This window comes from Callospermophilus lateralis, chromosome 2 (assembly GCF_048772815.1).
Source record: "Callospermophilus lateralis isolate mCalLat2 chromosome 2, mCalLat2.hap1, whole genome shotgun sequence".
Taxonomy (NCBI): domain Eukaryota; kingdom Metazoa; phylum Chordata; class Mammalia; order Rodentia; family Sciuridae; genus Callospermophilus; species Callospermophilus lateralis.
The window spans coordinates 205556193-205573440 of record NC_135306.1 but is presented as its reverse complement, the minus strand read 5'-3'; the positions used below and the strand labels follow the sequence as shown (position 1 = coordinate 205573440).

Sequence of the window (17248 nt, the reverse complement as noted above, 5' to 3'; positions counted from 1 at the left end):
CCCGCCCCGGCGCCCCGGCAGGGCCCGCACCTCGGCTGCTGGGCCCAAAGGCCGGGCGCTTCCCTAGGCACCTGCTGGAGAAGGCTAGTCTGTCTGCCTGTCTTTCAGATCCGCCCGGGGGTTCCGCCAGCATGGGCATCCAGCCCGCTCCTCGGCCTCCGGGGGGACCCAACTCCGCCCAGCCTGCCAGGACCACATGCGACAAGCTTCGGCTCCTGCTTTCCCGCGCGCTGGCCCTGCTCGAGTTACGCCCTGGGACGGGGCTCTACAGAGGCGCCCTGGGTGCACCCCAACGTTAGGGGACGCGAACGCGGCTTCGGCAGCACTTCGCAGCCGGCGAAGGGAAGAAAAGTCCGGGCCAGAGGGACCACAGAGCTCTCCGCGGGGGAGTGGGAGGGACGCTCCCCTTCCCTCCCTCGACGCAGGGATCCAGGACCAACGCCCGCGGGCAAGGCAGCGGGCTGCGGAGAGGTGCGGCGGCGACACCGATCGGGTCAGCTGCCCCAAGCCACACTGGTGGCGTGGGCTGGCCGGTAGGGAGACCCGAAGGTAGGACTCGGTACAACGCCCCCAAAGAGCCCAAGGTTTGGGGTGCGGAGGAAGGTGGTGCGACCCTCTGTCCCCGCCCCGGAGGCGGAGCTAAGGCCGGAGCCTGTGGAGATTGAGACCCGCGGAAATCCTCCTGGAGCTCCCATCCCACCTCCAGCAGCCCGCACTCGGGTCCGGGGACAACGGCCCCCAGTCCCCGCGGCCTCCGGCCTCCGGCCCCGCGTAGGAGCGAGTGCAGCCTCCCCTCTGCGCTCCCATCCCGGTGCATTCCGTTGCCAAGGCCATGGCGCGAGGAGACGCTCCGCAGGACAGGTGAGATGGGAACCCGGTGCCATGTGTCCTGGGGCCCGGGTGGCGGTCGGCAGAACGATCCCGCTCCCCTAGACACGCCGGGGTTCGTAGAAGATGGATTGGACTACAATTCCCATCAGCCGACTCCCTCGGCTGCTGCGCGGGGGTGATGGGGGTTGTAGTACGCTCTCCCGAGGACGGCCTGGGAGGCGGGAGGGGCGGCCCGGCAGGAGGCCTTGGGGTGACCTTCTCACTGATCCCCACAGCTACCACCTGGTCGGGATCAGCTTCTTCATCCTGGGGCTGGGCACCCTCCTTCCCTGGAACTTCTTCATCACCGCCATCCCGGTGAGACAGCCCGGTGGCCACAACACCCTCCATCCCTCCAGCCGCCCCGGACTGAGGCTCACTAGGCGCTTTTTCCCCATGCTGCCTTAAACTCCTCAGTATGCCCATTCGCTCGCCGAAGCATGGCGCCTCAGAGAACGGAAATACCTCTCTCATGGCTGAGAAGGCCAAACTTTGGGGAATGCCCACCAGCTGGGGGGCGGGGGGGGTCCTAGGACCAGCAAAAGAGCTACACACCCACCTCCTCTGTCGTTATTTCTGGTCCAGGCACTCCAAAAGTGGGTAATTCAAGCCTCTGATTTTCTTTACAATAGGATTAAATACATTAGGCAAACATTTAATGTGTTCCTTCGTGGACCAGCCACTAGCAATGAAGAGAAACCATACCAGAGGGAGAGTCTATCCTCAGTGTTGGTTCTCTGAAAGGAAGGTAGAAGTGTGGACTTTGCATTCTTTTTAGGACTGGGTTATTATATTCAGTGCAGTAACTTTGCAGATGTGCTCTGTGCTGGACCCCAGAGGCCCAAAGATGAATCAGTCTCTGGTCTTGAGAATAAGATGGGTCAGAGCCATTAATAGTATAAGGTGACACGGGCCTTCCCAGGCTTGGATCAGAGTGCTGTGGTTCTCAGGGGAGGGAGAACACAGACGATTTATAAGTTGAGTGTGGGGTAGGCAAAGTTGGGGGATGGAGGAGTGGTCAGGAGGAAAGAGGGCATTCCTTACAGAGACAAGGGCCTATTCAGAGAAAGATCCAGAACCTGGGGTGCTGGTGCTTAGTGGGATGGAGTGAGAGATGGGACACAAAAGGGACGGTGGGATCTGATACTGTAGGGTCCTAAATATTGTTCCAAACTCTTGGGGTTTACCCTGTACATAATAGGAAGGTGTGGGTAGAAGGTAAATGGCGCTTAAGCAGAGAAGTGACAGGATATATGTTCCAGGGAGAAAGCAGTGGGTCAGCACCTAAGCCAGAGCCTGACTTCTGTAGATACTCAGTAAATACCCACGGAATGAATGAATCTAGAGACTGCTGTGGGGGGACTAGGGACTAAAGATCAGGGTGATCCAGAGATGCATGGAGGCTTGAGCTGGGGTTCTTAGTGCTTGGGCCCTGTTCCATATGCCAGCCATTCAATTTAGTGCATAACCATAGAGTTTCCACTGTGTTCCAGGTGCTGGGGACAATGCAGGGATAAGGCAAGTAGTCCCCAAAGCATTAGCCAAGCAATCACACACCTGGGAGGAGGCAAAGGGACAGACTAGGGATGCCTAACCTTACTCCTCCTCCCCATCTGGCAGTACTTTCAGGGGCGGCTGGCAGGGGCCAACAGCACCGCTGGGACCCTGAGCACCAACCACACAGGCCCCACAGACACCTTCAACTTCAACAACTGGGTGACGCTGCTGTCCCAGCTGCCTCTGCTGCTCTTCACACTCCTTAACTCCTTCCTGTATCAGTGGTGAGACCCCATCCCCTGCCAAGGCAGTACCTACCATCTGGACCCAGGAGGACCTCCCATCCTTCCCCTGCTCCATCTGCCTGGCCCTCCCAGCCCCACTGTCCTGCCCCTGGCATCACCTCTTGCCCACCACCCCCTGCCTGGCCGGGGCCCACCTGATGCTCTCTATCCCTTTCTGAGTAGCATCCCTGAGGTGGTGCGCATTCTGGGCAGCCTGCTGGGTATCCTGCTGCTCTTCGCCCTGACAGCAGCGTTGGTGAAGGTGGACATGAGCCCTGGGCCCTTCTTCTCCATCACCATGGTTTCTGTCTGGTTCATCAACTGTGAGCACTTCTGCCCCCCACCCCTGCCTCCTCCCTGTAACAGAAAGGGCCCAAGAGATGCAAGAAGATAAGACAACACCACTGATCTCTAATGGGGAAACAGAGGCCCAGAGGGAGAGGAAAACCCCTTTGTCCCAGGCCCCACAGTGACCTTGGAGCTGGCCTCCTGGCACCTAGCCCCACAGGCCAGTGGTTGCTTCAGAAGAGGAATGAATGGGATGTTGTAGCAGAATGTCCAGAGGCCCAAGGACAGCTCACCCCGGTACAGCCAAGTCCAGAGTCCCCCTGCACTCTGCCAAGGCCTCCTCCAAGAAGCCCCTAAGGCTGCCTTATTGAGCGGCAGCCATGTCCCTGTCTCTCCTCAGCCTTCTGTGCAGTTCTGCAGGGAAGCCTCTTTGGGCAGCTGGGCACCATGCCATCCACCTACAGCACCCTCTTCCTCAGCGGCCAGGGCCTGGCTGGGATCTTCGCTGCCCTTGCCATGCTTATGTCCATGGCCAGTGAGTGCACTTGGATTGCTGGAGGTGTGGGGTGGCCTCTGAGGTTTGGGATCACAGAGGGTGTGCAGAAGGTGCCTGGATTTTTGGTGGAGACAGAGGTGATAGAGTAATGGAGAAGTGGGGGTTGGGCCTGGGAGCCAGACCCTTGGGCTCTGCAGTGAGGGAGAATGACCAGGAAGGGGATCCTGGGGTCAACCCTGATATGTGCTAGCAGATTGAGGTTAAGGGATGGGGCGTAGGTTTGAGATAGACACAAGCTTTAATCCATCTCAGCCTTCACTAGCTGGGCACATTGGATGAGGCATTTAACCTCTCTGCCATAATTTCCCCACATAAATGATTATTACAGTTCCTGCTGAGATTGTACTGAGCCTGCAGCAAGAGAAACCCACATAGTAAATGCTCAACAAAAATGGCATGTAGAGGGCCAGGGTTGTGGCTCAGTGGTAGAGCGCTTGCCTAGCTTGTGTGAGGCACTGGGTTTGATTCTCAGCACCGCATATAAATAAATAAAAACAAAGGTCCATCAACAACTAATGAAATATTAAATGGCATGTAGAGAAAAGAGAGGGATGAAGGGCCAGAGTGGGGCATCATATGAGACTCAGTCAGTGAAGGAAAAGGGAAGAGGCTGGGCATCTGAGAAGTGTACTCTGGGAGGAAGGACAGGAGTTAGAGGCTACATGGGAGCTGCAGAACCAGCCCCTTCTCCTCTGCAGGTGGTGTGGATGCCCAGACCTCTGCCCTGGGATACTTCATCACGCCCTGTGTGGGCATCCTCATGTCCATCGTGTGTTACCTGAGCCTACCACACCTGGTGAGTCTGCCATTGGGTTCCAGGACCCATCTCAGGGCACCTCAGAGCCCTGAGTGAGGCTCTGGGAAAGCACAGGGGAGGCAGAAGAGACCCATGTCCAGTCACTGGGGTGTCCTGGCCTCCAAGCCAGGGGTGTGGGGAGGGATCCAAACACCTCACCTAGCCGTCCTGATACTCTCGATCCTTCTGCAGGAGTTTGCCCGCTACTACCTGGCCAAGAAGCCCTCACGGTCCCCAACTCACGAGCTAGAGACCAAAGCTGAGCTCCTCCAGGCTGGTAAGCCCCAGGACCTCGCTGAGGAGGTGGGATACCCAGAGGAAGCATGAGCCAGCTCTGCTGGAAGCATTCCACTCTGTCCCTAACTAAACCTGGCTCCTAGGACCTTGTGTACTCTCTCTCGTTTTGTTTTTTTTTTGTACCAGAAATTGACCCCACCAGTGCTTAACTACAGAACACATCCCCAGCCCTGTTTTTACTTTGAGACAGGGTCTTGCTACATTGCTGAGGCTGGTCTCAAACTTTGAAACCTGCTGCCTCACCTCCCCAGCCGCTGGGATTGTAGGTGCGTACCACCATGACCTGCTCCAGAGCCTTGGGTGAGCACAGGAAGATCTCAAAGGGAAGTCTGAAATTAAAGTCATGCCTTGCTGCTCTTTGAGCCTCAGTTGTCTGCTCTTTAAAATTAAGAGGCTGAGTTCAAGGCCAGCCTCAGCAACTCAGCAAGGCCCTAAGCAACTTAGTGAGACCCTGACTCAAGAGAAAGGTTGGGGACATAACTCAGTGCTAAAGTGCTCCTGGGTTCACTCCCCAGTACCAAACACAAAAACAAAAATGGGAAGGCAGCAGAGCTTCTTGCAGGCGAGCTCTGAATCCTGGCTTCACAACACCTAAGCCGAGTGGCCTTAGAAAAGTCACCAGACCACTTCACTCCTCCAGCCTGTTTGTTCATTTGCAAAGCAATGGCAGGCGATGGGACAACTCATCTGAGACACTTAACTTGTTGCCCGGCACACACATGGGCTTAATAAATAGGTGGCATACTGCCACCATTGCTTCCCTTTGCTGGTACCCTGGGCTGGAGAAGGGTCACTTGTTTTAACTGCTAGGAATCCTCCTCCTTCAGGGCTGACTGTTGGGAGACCTAGATCACATGACCCCACACTCCCTTCTTGCCCCAGATGAGAAGAATGGGATTCCCAACAGCCCCCAGGTGGCAACTCTGACTCTAGATCTTGACCCTGAGAAGGAGCCCGAGCTGGAACCAGAGCTAGATGAGCCCCAGAAGCTAGAAAAACCTTCAGTCTTCATTGTCTTCCAGAAGGTACAGCTGGGAGATGACCCCCAGCCACCACTCCTGGGGAAGAAGGGTGGGACACCCTCTCCAGTCCTCACCAGACGCTCCTAGGCTAGAATGGGGTCTTCATATCCACTTGTCATAGGGTCATGGCAGGTCATGGACACAACTGGGCCAGGCCCTGGTGTCCTACACCCGGGCAGGGCTGGGGTGAGAAGGTTGGGGCCCGTGTTGGGCCGGGGCTGCCCTGCCCACTCACACCCCTGCCTCCGGCTCCCAGATCTGGCTGACGGCGCTGTGCCTTGTGTTGGTCTTCACAGTCACCCTGTCGGTCTTCCCTGCCATCACAGCCATGGTGACCAGCTCCACCAGTCCTGGGAAATGGAGTGAGTGTTGGGGTACAGAAAATGATAGGGGGAGACAGGAGAGGAGAGTCAGGGACCAGGGTGCGCCATCCTTTGTCTCCCCCAGGTCAGTTCTTCAATCCTATCTGCTGCTTCCTGCTCTTCAATGTCATGGACTGGCTGGGGCGGAGCCTGACCTCATACTTCCTGTGGGTGAGCACAGCTGGGCTGGACAAGCTGCCAATTTATAGGAAGCAGTTGGGGGTGGCCAGAGGGCATGAAATTGCAAAAAGTGACTTCCTAGTAGTCCTGTTGGTCTGCAGTGAAAGAGCCTGCCAAGCAGCAATAAGCGCTTGGCCTCTGGCACATGCAAGCCTGGGCTGAGCTTCTCGAAAGTGGAAGCTATCCAGAGTTGACCTCTGTGTCCACAGTGTCCAGCCCAGGGCCCAGCCCTCCGTGTTCAGAGAATGTCATGTGGAGTTTCCTATACCTGGTGAGGGGTTGAACAAGATTCCTTGTTTCCAAATTGCTTCTAGCAAGGTGCTAAGTGAAATCTCCCTTAGAGACATTAGAAATGCAGCAGAGCATTGCTGTCCCATCCAGGCAGGACGGGCCCGGATCTCCAGCTTCCCATCCTACTAAGAAACCCCATCTGGGAGAGGTCATATGTTGAGTACTAAGTTATATTTGGATAGGAAAAAATATGTTGTGGGGTTCTGTTGTACAGTGGGGTGGCTATAGAAGATGATAATGTACTATATACTTTGTAAAAGCTAGGAGACAGGATTTTGAATGTTTTTACCACCAAGAAATGATAAATGCGGGGCTAGGGATGTGGCTCAAGCGGTAGCGTGCTCGCCTGGCATGAGTGCAGCCCGGGTTCAATCCCCAGCACCACATACAAACAAAGATGTTGTGTCTGCCGAAAACTAAAAAATAAATAAAATTTAAAAAAAAGAAATGATAAATGCTTGAAGAGACAGATATGCTCACCGATTTGAATGCTAGAAGTGTACGTAATTGAAACATCACATGGTACCCCATAAGTATGTGCAACTTTTATGTGCCAATCAAAAAACTAAAAGGAAAAGAGGGCTAGGGATATAGCTCAATGGTAAAGCACTTGCCTAGCAAGTGTAAGGCACTGGGTTTGATCTTCAGCAGCACATAAAAATAAAATAGAAAAAAAGAATTGTGTCCATCTACAACTAAAAATTTTTTTAAAATAAAATAAATTTAAAGGAAAAGAAAGCCATCCGCCCCTAAGGAGCATATGGAACCCCTAGGGATGCCCTGGGGAACTAAGTTTGGAAGCCAGGGATGCTTTCTAAGGCCTCTTGAATTCTTCCCTGGAGAAAGCCCAAACTAGAGCTAGGGAGAGGCCAAGGCTAGCCCCAGGCCTGTCCTGGTTGTTGGGTGGCCGTGGCCCAGTCCTTGTTCCTTAGAGGCCCCAGTCCTAGGTCACGGCAGAGGAGTTCGGGGGATGGTTGATGGGTCTCTCATGGGTGTCCTGGGGAAGCACTCACCTGAGCCTGTGCCACAGCCAGATGAGGACAGTCGGCTGCTGCCCCTGCTGGTGTGCCTGCGCTTCCTGTTCGTGCCACTCTTCATGCTGTGCCACGTGCCTGAGCGGGCCCGGCTGCCCATCCTCTTCCCTCAGGACGCCTATTTCATCACCTTCATGCTGCTTTTCGCCGTTTCCAATGGCTACCTGGTGTCCCTCACCATGTGCCTGGCGCCCAGGTCTGGGGGCAGGTGCTGGGGTGGGGAGGGGGCTCGGCTTTTTGAGGAGGGACAGCTGCAAGGGAGGGAGCTGGCCGCCTGGCTAGCCCTGCTGGCTGTGCCCACGCCTCACTGGCGCCACCCTGTGGGTCAGGCCTTCACTGCTGAGCTGGCCTCTGGCTGGAAGGTACCTGCCTACATAGCCTAGGCACTGGTTCTGGGGCCTCTGGGATGACCTCCGTTTCCCCTTATATAAATAAATGGGTTGGACTGTCCTTCCTTAGAGCCCATTTAGTGCAGAGATTCTCATTTAAAAGGAAGCTAAGGTTTTTTTCAAAAGCAAAGCTCATGGGCTGTTTCCTCTAGGGGCAGGGAAGTTGGGAATCTCAGGAGAGTCAGGTGATGTGGAGAACAAGCTGGAGGGCATTTTGTCAAGAAGGAAGGCCAAACACAGGAATGGGGTCAGACACAGACTGGAATTCAGGTGTCTTGTGTAGGGGCGGGCGGGGAACCACAGGGCTACTCCCGGGTTTGGACCTGGCATTTTCTAAGAGCTTCTATTCTTCTGTGTTCCAGGCAGGTGTTGCCACATGAGAGGGAGGTGGCTGGCGCCCTCATGACCTTCTTCCTGGCCCTGGGACTCTCCTGCGGAGCCTCCCTCTCCTTCCTCTTCAAGGCACTGCTCTGAAAGGCCTGTCAGGGCTCCTGGCAGCCCTCTTCTCAGCACATCTCCAGGAGCTGAGACCCAGCCTAGAAAGGATGACAAGCTGGGCTCAGGCCTCTGCTGGGCAGGCTCTTGGCTGCAGGTGCAGAAGGCAGCAGAAGCCACTCTCCATCCCTGACTGCTGGCTACTTGGGGTTCTGCAAGAAAGAATCCACCACAGATCATTCTACACCTCACAGAGAACGGACTTCATCTAGACACACAGAAGACCACATTGAGAAGATGGCAATCAAGGAAAAGAGGGTGAAGACCAAGGTCCTCCCCCACCATCAAGACTGCATCTGTTAATCAAGAACTCCACCTGCTGACCCCGGAGCAGAACTGCCAGCAGGCCTGGCCGAAGGTGCAGCTGATGCAGCCTGGACCTCCAATCAAAGTGGAAGGTGGGGCCAACCCAGAGCAGGGGCTCTTCCTTGTCCTGGGCCCCAGCCACCCAATAGTCCTCTCTCCCACGCAGGGTAAAAGGTGCCAGGGAAGTTGAAGGGAGAATGAAGGAAGAGATGCTGAGTGAGGATCTAAGGGTACTCAAAGGATCCAGCTTTGAGCCTCAGTGGTTTTTTGTTGTTGTTGGTTTTGTTTTGTTTTTTCTTTTTGGTACCGGGGATTGAACTCAGGGGCACTCAACCACTGAGCCACATCCCCAGCCCTATTTTGTATTTCATTTATTTAGAGACAGGGTCTCACTGAGTTGCTTAGCACCTTGCTTTTTGCTGAGGCTGGCTTTGAACTCACAATCCTCCTGCCTCAGCCTCCCGAGCCACTAGAATTACAGGTGTGTGCCACTGTACCTGGTCCTCAGTGTTTTTGTTTTGTACTGGGGATTAAACTCAGAGACATCATTGAACTACGTCCCCAGCCCTTTTTATTTTTTATTTTGAGACAGGGTCTTGTTAAGTTGCTGAGGGTCCTCCTGCCTCAGGCTCCCAAGTTGCTGGGATTACAGGTTTGTGCCGCCATGCCCAGTTAATACAGTATTTTTCTTGGCCAACATTTACTATCCCCACTTCCCAGAACCTAACCGGGCCTGGCTTCAAGAAGAGCAGTTAGCCTGCTTGCATACAGTGGACTTTCCATTTTCGAAGAGCTCTTCCACACCCACTCCTTCACTAAGCCTCATTAAAGCCCTTGGAAGGAACTGGGCAGGGACTATGTCTCCCTTACTGTTCAGGTGAGGAAACCAAGTCCCATGGGAAAGTGACCGACCCATGGTAGGGCTGAGACACAGTCCCCATCTCCCTCCTCCAGGAAGGTGCTGTCCCTCCTGCCCACCACGTGCTTCTTTTCCTCAAGGGACTTGGGACAGGAGCCCTAAGCACATACTCTGGCTTTTGCCCTGTTTCTCCCTCCGCCCCGGCTCCTGGGTCTAATTACAACCTGTTCATTTGTATGATGCATTCATGGAGTCTTTATTTTCAAAGTACAGCTGGCTCTGTGTGCAGTTGGCTGCAGTGAGCTCAGTGGGGTGGGAATAATTGTGCCTACTTGACAGGTGAAATGACAAGCCCTGAGAGGGACAGGGATTGGTGTTGGTATGCATCCCTGCTTTGGTTCCTCTGAGCCACATGACAGACAAGGGTGTTTGGCCCTATAAGGAGCAGGAGCCCTGTATTTTCCTCCTGAGAGGATCACCTGCTGGATGAACAGCTGTCCCCTGCTATTAGCCCTGGCCCTCATCTGCATCCTCTGCCAGGCCAGGGCTTCTCCTTAGAAATGTATCCTGAGAGAGGCAGTCAGCCCCGAAAGGGCTTTGACAACACAGCCAGTTCTCAGAAAGAAGTGCTGGCTTCATCTTCACACGTCTGCACCAATTGCCCAGCCCAGAAAAGAACAAGCATTTCCTGCCCACCTGTCATATATCAGGCGCTGAGCCAGCATAGGGCACCTGCCCAGAAACCACAGGGCAGACCCCAAGTGAGGGTTCATTCCTCTGACCACTGTTCACAAACACCTGCCCTGGGCCAGGCCCTGGGTCTGGAGACCCTGGAATCCGGGGGATGCAGCCTCCACTGCCAAGGCCATGGGAAGCAGAGTGTAATGTGTATTAAGGCCTGTGAGAGCGTGTGATGCAGGAGTCCAGGAGAGGGAGCCATGGATCCCATCTGAGAGGTCAGGGCAAGCATTCTGGAGGCAGTGTTTTCCAGCTGGGCCCTGAGGAGTGAGTTACTGAGGTGGAGAAGGGGCACCTCCGTCAGGAGCGCTAGGTGGGAGGCGTAAGCATGTAGTACACTGTGGGGACTTCTGATGATGGTTCCTAAGGGGTGAGGGAGGGCTAGGAGAGAGGATGAAGGGCCTTTTGTACAAAGTCAAAGCATCTGAACTTCGTATTGCAATCAAGGAAAAGCAACCCTGGAGCCCTCTGCTGGAACGACTCCCCTGTGGCTGCGTGTGGACAGTGAACCACGGAGAAGGGACAAGGAGAGAGGCCTTGGCTGAGGCTATTCCTGCAGCCCAGGGAGGCAGAGATGAGGCCTGAGCAGCAACTTGCAGAGAAGAGGATGGACACAGGAGAGCAGCTGCCCCTACAAAGGCCATTTAGTCCCATGGTTAAGTGCACATACGCTGGTCAGGTGTCCTGGATTCAAATTCAGCCCTTTATTTAGAAGCAGTGGACATTTGATACTCAAGTGTGAAATCCTGGAGTGAGGTCATAGCTAGAGCTCAGACTCATGATCCCCGGGAAAACAGGAGCTGGAGTCCCCAGAGTTTTTGGTAAAGAGTACTAGGCTTAGCTGTACCCTCTGAGATAAGCAGGGAAGAAGGCAACCCCCTCTGGCATGCCAGGCAGACTCATGAAAACCACAGAGGTCACCCAACACCTGGACCAAGACCAAGGTAGGGCTGAGCAGTGGAGGATGGGCCCCAGAAAGAGCACAATCACACCACAGGCATCCTTCACAACCTGGAATTCCATCTTCCCGTCCTTTTTCCCTTAGACCCAGCCCAAGTTTTCCTTCCAAGTTTTGGGCTGATGGGCTACACCTGTTTGTCCCTCTCCTGATGTCCAGTCCCCAGGTATTGCCACCTCCCAGGTCCTGACATGGCTTTGCCAATAGTCTGAGACTCCCTTAGAGCAGCCAGTTTCCATCAGCAAATCCTTGGAGGGGTCTCCGTGGAGGGGATGGAGCCACTCAGAGAAGGGACTCGGACATTGAAGTCCAGTCCTCACCCTCAAGTTGCTCTGTTATGAACCCTGGTTAGAATTCTACAGGAGCATTTCACACCCCAGCTCTGGTCATGCTACACATTGCCAGCAGGCCTCCCGGCATCAGTCTCCGTCCCAGGTTTGAATGAGAATGGCCTCTCTCAGCTGATTGGACCAGGGGTGAGTTCTGAGCCAGAGAAGCCACCCATTGGCTGACCGGCAGCCTGTGAGGTAGCCTGGTCCAACTTTCCTGGTGAGAGGAATCAATCTCCTCCTCTCTCTTGGGAGAATGAAGCCACAATGTGAAGGGGAGAGGTATGGGTCTTGAGGCTACTGGTACATTAGAAGGAACCGGTCATGGGGGCCATCTTTGGCATGATAGAACAGGGCCCTGCTTTGCAGTCATTGGAGTTGCCATGATACCAAGATGGAGCCAATTAGCATCCTGTTCTGCTCTTTCTTTCTCCTCAGGGTTTCCTCTCTCTCTTTCTTTCTTTCTTTCTTCTTCTTCAAGTTTTAGCTGGAAACAACATCTTATTTGGGAGAAGGGAAGCAAACCTCAAGCTTTTCTTTATTCAAGATTCAGCTGCAGAGTCAATTGGTGGAAACTTGTGTGGCTCATTTTCAGGGCAGAAAAGTGGCGTCAGGCAGAAGCAAGGGTCTGGTTTACATAGGCTTCATTTAGGATGAGACAGGAGGGCAATTCCTGGGGTCCATTGTATTGGGGTCTTGCTGATCCATTAGGGTGGGACAGGAATGTGAGCAGGGAATTTCCTGGGGGTTATTGTACTGGGGTCAGCTGACCCTTTAGGGTGAGGGGTCAGGTGCCAGTCAGGTAGAGTTCCTTTTGTGTTCCTGCACTTTAGCTGAGGCCTGGGACTTTATTTTATTTTTTGAGTCCTGGGGATTGAACTCAGGGGCACTCAACCACTGAGCCACATCCCCAGCCCTTTTTTGTACTTTATTTAGAGACAGGGTCTCATGGGTAGCTTAGCGCCTTGCTTTTTGCTCAGGTTGGCTTTGAATTCATGATCCCTTCCTCAGCCTCCTGAGCTGTTGGGATTACAGGCTTACAGGCGTGTGCCACTATGCCTGGGTCTGGGATTTTAAATGACAAAAACTTAGGGAAGATGTCCTTGGATTTATTTTCCATATCCTTCAACTACTATCCCCATTTAAGAAGAGGAAACTGGTTCCACAAGGCTAAATATGAATAGGCTGTAAGTGCCCATCCCTCCAAAGAAATGCTAAAAAAGTGAGTAAAGGTGCTGGGCCACACCTGTAATCCCAGTGCTAAGCCAGGACACAAGAAAAGACCACTGACTCCAATTAAAATCAAATTAAAGCAAGCTTATTATTTCAACCGGCCGGGCTGCCTCTCCCCGCAAAAACCGCAGGAACAAGACAGCCCCACAGCTTTCTTGCAGCCCCGCTTTAGAGCCCAGAAAGTTATACAAAAGGGGGGGTTACAGATGACAAAACTCTGACGAGCATAACACAAATGGTAGTTTACATTTTTGCTGGCCCCGACGTCAGAATTTATGAAAGTCATTAGAGCCTCAGAGAGGGTCGTTATCTGGCCAGGGAAGGCCAAGATTTGTGAGGCCTCACTAAAGTTTCAGAGAGGGCTGCTATCTGGTCAGAGAGCCAGGCATGGGTGAGTTCAAGGCATGGCCAGGCAATCCAAGCAGGTTCAGAATTTGCAGTAACTTATAGTAAAGCTGAAATTATCTTTTCATGGCTTTGTGGCGAGATGGCTCCCAATTTTAAGAGAAAATCAGGCTGGGTCTATCACCCGTCAGCTCAGGAGGCTGAGGCAGGAAGATCGAAAGTTCAAAACCAGTCTCAGCAAAAGCGAGGCACTAAGCAACTCAATGAGACCCTGTCTGTAAATAAAATGCAAAATAGGGCTGGAGATGTGGCTCAATGGCCCAGTGCCCCTGTGTTCAATCCCCAGTTTACCCCCCAGCCAAAACGGGAATATTTGAAGATATAATAGCCAGAACTACCCAAATTTGATATAATACATGAATCCACACATCCAAGAAGCTCAACAAATACCAAGGAGGTAAACACAGAGATCCACACTCAAGCACATTATAACCAAGCTGTCAAAAGTCAAAACAAAGAGAGAAGCAACTTTTTATACAAGCATTCATTAATAAAAGCAACAGATTATTTTGCAGCAGAAACCACGATACTCAGAAGGCAGTGGGATGATATAGTAAAATGCCAAAAAAAAAAAAAATCAACCAAGAATTTTATATCCATAAAAACTATCCTCAAAAGTGAAGAAGAGGCTCCACTTGGCCACTTTGTTCACTGCCATCTCAATGTCTGCCACTGCCACCACCATGCTCTTGGTCAGCACCCCACTTGCCACCACTGAAGACCAGCAGCAGCTGCAGCTCTCGCTGCTGAAGGGGCTCAGCCTGGCAGACAAGGAGGACATGTTCCCGGCCCTCAGTGGGACTGGTGTCCTGGCCAGCAAGACTGCGAGGAGGATCTTCCAAGGAGCCTATGGAGCCTAACTAAAGTATCTGCCCCCAGCGTAGGGGATGGACCTCTACTGAGAGAGAACACCTGCCACTTTGTCATCTGTCACAATGGGCAAAGTGCAACATCTGCAGTTGAGGGGGGGAAATAAAGAATTTCCACGCGCTTTTGCCCCTTCAATGTTTTATTCACTTGAATCACTTAATACAATTTCACTCTATAGGTTCTTAGTCTAAGGAATGCAATCCTTAATGCTGGGCACTGCAATAGACATCATCAACTCAAAGCAAACAATTCTAAGTTAACTCTAAGCACTGTGAACACACTTCATCACAACAGACCCATTACAGACATTCCCTCTGCATGCTGAGCTTCAGAGCTAGATTTAAAGTCTTAAGACCTAAGGGGTCTCAATTCCAGCAGATGCATATTCAGACCGCAGCCACCAGGTCAGGAACCAATAGAGGCTTCCCTTGGAGTGGAGTTGACCACTGGCTGAGGAGCCAGTTGTAAGGAGACTTAAAAACTTCCTTTTCTCACCAGAGTCAAGAGGCTGCTATAGAGTGTGAGAGCAGTGAGGACGGTGCAGAGGATCAGGCAGATGAGAAGAATTGGGGTGTCAGTCTAGGGCCTCATCAGGCCCTCCAGCATGTGGGCATCAGTGTTGGCTGGCTGAATGTCTGTTCATTTGCTCCAAAATTTATATTAAATTTTGGGAGCTTCTGTTCACCGTTTGGGTCCCTATCAGCTGTTACCAGGTTTCTTTTTTATTTTTTAAAATATTTTTTAATTGTCAATGGATCTTTGTTATTTATTTATTTATATGTGGTGCTGAGAATTGAACCTAGTGCCTCACACATGCTAGGCAAGTGCTCTACCACTGAGCCACAACCCTAGCCCCTCTACCAGGTTTCTTAGTAACATCTTTCATTCTTAGAGTTAGGACATGTGGTTTGCTGATTTCTGATTTCTGACTCCTATCAGGATTATGACAAATGACATGTGACTTCACTCTGACTCTTACCAGGGTTGTGGAAAGTGACTTGCTTTTATCAGGCTATGCTTGATTGACCTATTGGAGGGCTCTGAAGCTTGCCTGGTGAGACTGCAGGTTTTATTTATTTATTATATTTATTTTAATTTTTTTTAGTTTTCGGCGGACACAACATCTTTGTTTGTATGTGGTGCTGAGGATCCAACCCCGGCCACACGCATGCCAGGCGAGTGCGCTACCGCTTGAGCCACATCCCCAGCCCCAGGTTTATTTTTAAATGGAGTTTTAAAATGAAGTTGCTGAGGCTAAGGCCTAAGGCCATCCTTACATCATCTTTCCTATTAAATACCATGATATTTGGCAGATATGCGAGAAAGTGAGGCTTCATTTTGGACAGCCAAGGAGGTGGATCTTTCCAAGGACATTCAGCATTGGGAAGCCCTGAAGCCTGAGGAATTATATATATATATATATATATATAATTTTATTGTGTGTATATATACATGGGTATATATCATATATATATGATACGTTTATATATATGTATATAAATATATATATATATATATATATATATATACACATATATATGATTTATTTATTTATTTATTTTTGGTACTGGGATTGAACTCAGGGGCACTTGACCACTGAACCACATCCTCAGCCCTATTTTGTACTTTATTTAGAGACAGCATTTCACTGAATTACTTAGCGCCTCACTTTTTGCTGAGGCTGGCTTTGAACTCTCAGTCCTCCCGTCTCAGCCTCCCAAGCCACTGGAATTACATGTGTGTGTGTTATGCTTGAATTCGGGACCCCCCCAAAAGACCACCAGAGACCAAGATCGATGTAAGCAGCAAAGAGGTGTTTATTGTGAGCTAGCTCGTTCCTCTGTGCACACAGCAACTGGTGACACTGAGAGGCCCCAAGCCCAGGGTTTGCAGCAGTTTTATACACTCTTTGGGGAAGGCAGGGACTTCACATACATCATAGCATCTCTTAGCAAATCATCACCTACCATGAGATAATCATAAAACAACTCTAAAATATGATTAGCACATTCACTGGCGGGAACAAGTTGGGTAGTTAGGGGTAATTGGTTAGTACAAGAGAGGGATTCGTTTGAACTGATTGGTTTAGGCCACAAGGGGAGTACATGCTGAACTACATGGTTTCCCAACATGTTATCAACCACCATAAACTACTGAGAGGGTCATCTGGCATCCCAGGTATTTTCCCTGTCTCATGCTGATTGGTGGTTGCTAGGGGGTTGCTATGTGTCCTCACCTAGCCTGAGTCAGGGATACCTGGCGCAGCAGATCTCCCCTGTTATTTGTAGATAAACAACTCAGCAGGATGGGTATGTGCCTAGGAGTGCTCTGTGGGTCTTTCCAAGGACAAGGGTCACGCCCCCTTCCTTGGACAGGCTTTGCTCTGAGGTAGAGGCTGGTTTTTCATGTGCCACCACAAACAGCCCTGAGGAACGATATTTTATATTGCTTGTTCTGGCTTTCTTTGCAGCAAGTGATGGCATAGCAAATGAAAATTTGGTGGAATGATTTAGCCAAGAAGTTCAAATTACAGAAGTGGGCTGTTTCTATGGCTTCCAAGTTGCCACGGAAAACATGCATTCTAAAATGTATAGTCTCCTTATATTGACACTCATATTAAAGATTCTAAAGAAAGGGAATTTCTCTCCAATGCTATTGAAAGGATGCCTTGTATGAAGAGTAAAACAGATTGGGCCTTGAGTTGGATTGGGGACAAAGAGGCTACCTACGAGAACATGTTTTAGCCTTTGCCACTGCAGAAGGAATCTTCTTTTCTGGTTCTATTGTGTCAATATTCTGGCCTCACATTTTCCAATGAACTTATTATCAGAATCAAGGGTTTACACTGTGACTTTGCCTGCTGAATGTTTAAACACCTGTTACACAAACCTTCAGAGCAGAGAGCAAAAGCAATAATCATCAATGCTGTGAGGATAGAACAGGAGTACCTCACGGTGGCCTTGGCTGTGAAGCTCACTGGGATGAACTGCACTTTGATGAGGCAGTACATTAAATTTGTGGTAGACAGACTCATGCTGGAGCTGAGCTTTCACAAGGTTTTCAGAGTAGAAAATCTAGCTGACTTCGTGGAAGGGAAGACTAACTTCTTTGAGAGTAGGCGAGCATCAGAGGATGGGAGAGATGTCCAATATAATAGAGAATTCTTTTACCTTGAATGTTGACTTCTAA

The 17248-nt window shown here is 51.4% G+C and overlaps 1 protein-coding gene and 1 pseudogene across 3 annotated transcripts; both read left to right on the top strand.

Annotated features, from left to right (window-relative positions):
* Positions 1–9763, top strand: Slc29a2 (solute carrier family 29 member 2). 3 transcript variants are annotated; one of them, XM_076844802.2, is made up of 12 exons: positions 1–861; positions 1107–1188; positions 2491–2651; positions 2835–2974; positions 3340–3474; positions 4194–4291; positions 4484–4568; positions 5471–5613; positions 5867–5972; positions 6058–6143; positions 7474–7673; positions 8233–9763. In XM_076844802.2, exons 1-12 carry the CDS (start codon positions 833–835, stop codon positions 8270–8272), a joined length of 1305 nt encoding a protein of 434 aa, XP_076700917.1. In that variant the 5' UTR covers positions 1–832; the 3' UTR covers positions 8273–9763. The 3 variants fall into 3 exon arrangements, with proteins under 3 accessions (XP_076700917.1, XP_076700916.1, XP_076700919.1); XM_076844801.2 differs by having other exon boundaries at positions 8229–9763; XM_076844804.2 differs by lacking the exon at positions 8233–9763 and adding an exon at positions 8019–8076.
* A 4059-nt stretch (positions 9764–13822) lies between these two features.
* LOC143391975 (ribonucleoside-diphosphate reductase subunit M2-like) lies at positions 13823–17248 on the top strand (annotated as a pseudogene).

Excerpts from the sequence above, each read along its gene's own strand:
- Slc29a2 (XM_076844801.2), top strand. The coding sequence starts at position 833 with ATGGCGCGAGGAGACGCTCCGCAGGACAG. Across the intron at positions 4,292-4,483 it reads ACCTGAGCCTACCACACCTG|GAGTTTGCCCGCTACTACCT; the intron begins GTGAGTCTGCCA and ends ATCCTTCTGCAG. Across the intron at positions 5,614-5,866 it reads TCTTCATTGTCTTCCAGAAG|ATCTGGCTGACGGCGCTGTG; the intron begins GTACAGCTGGGA and ends TCCGGCTCCCAG.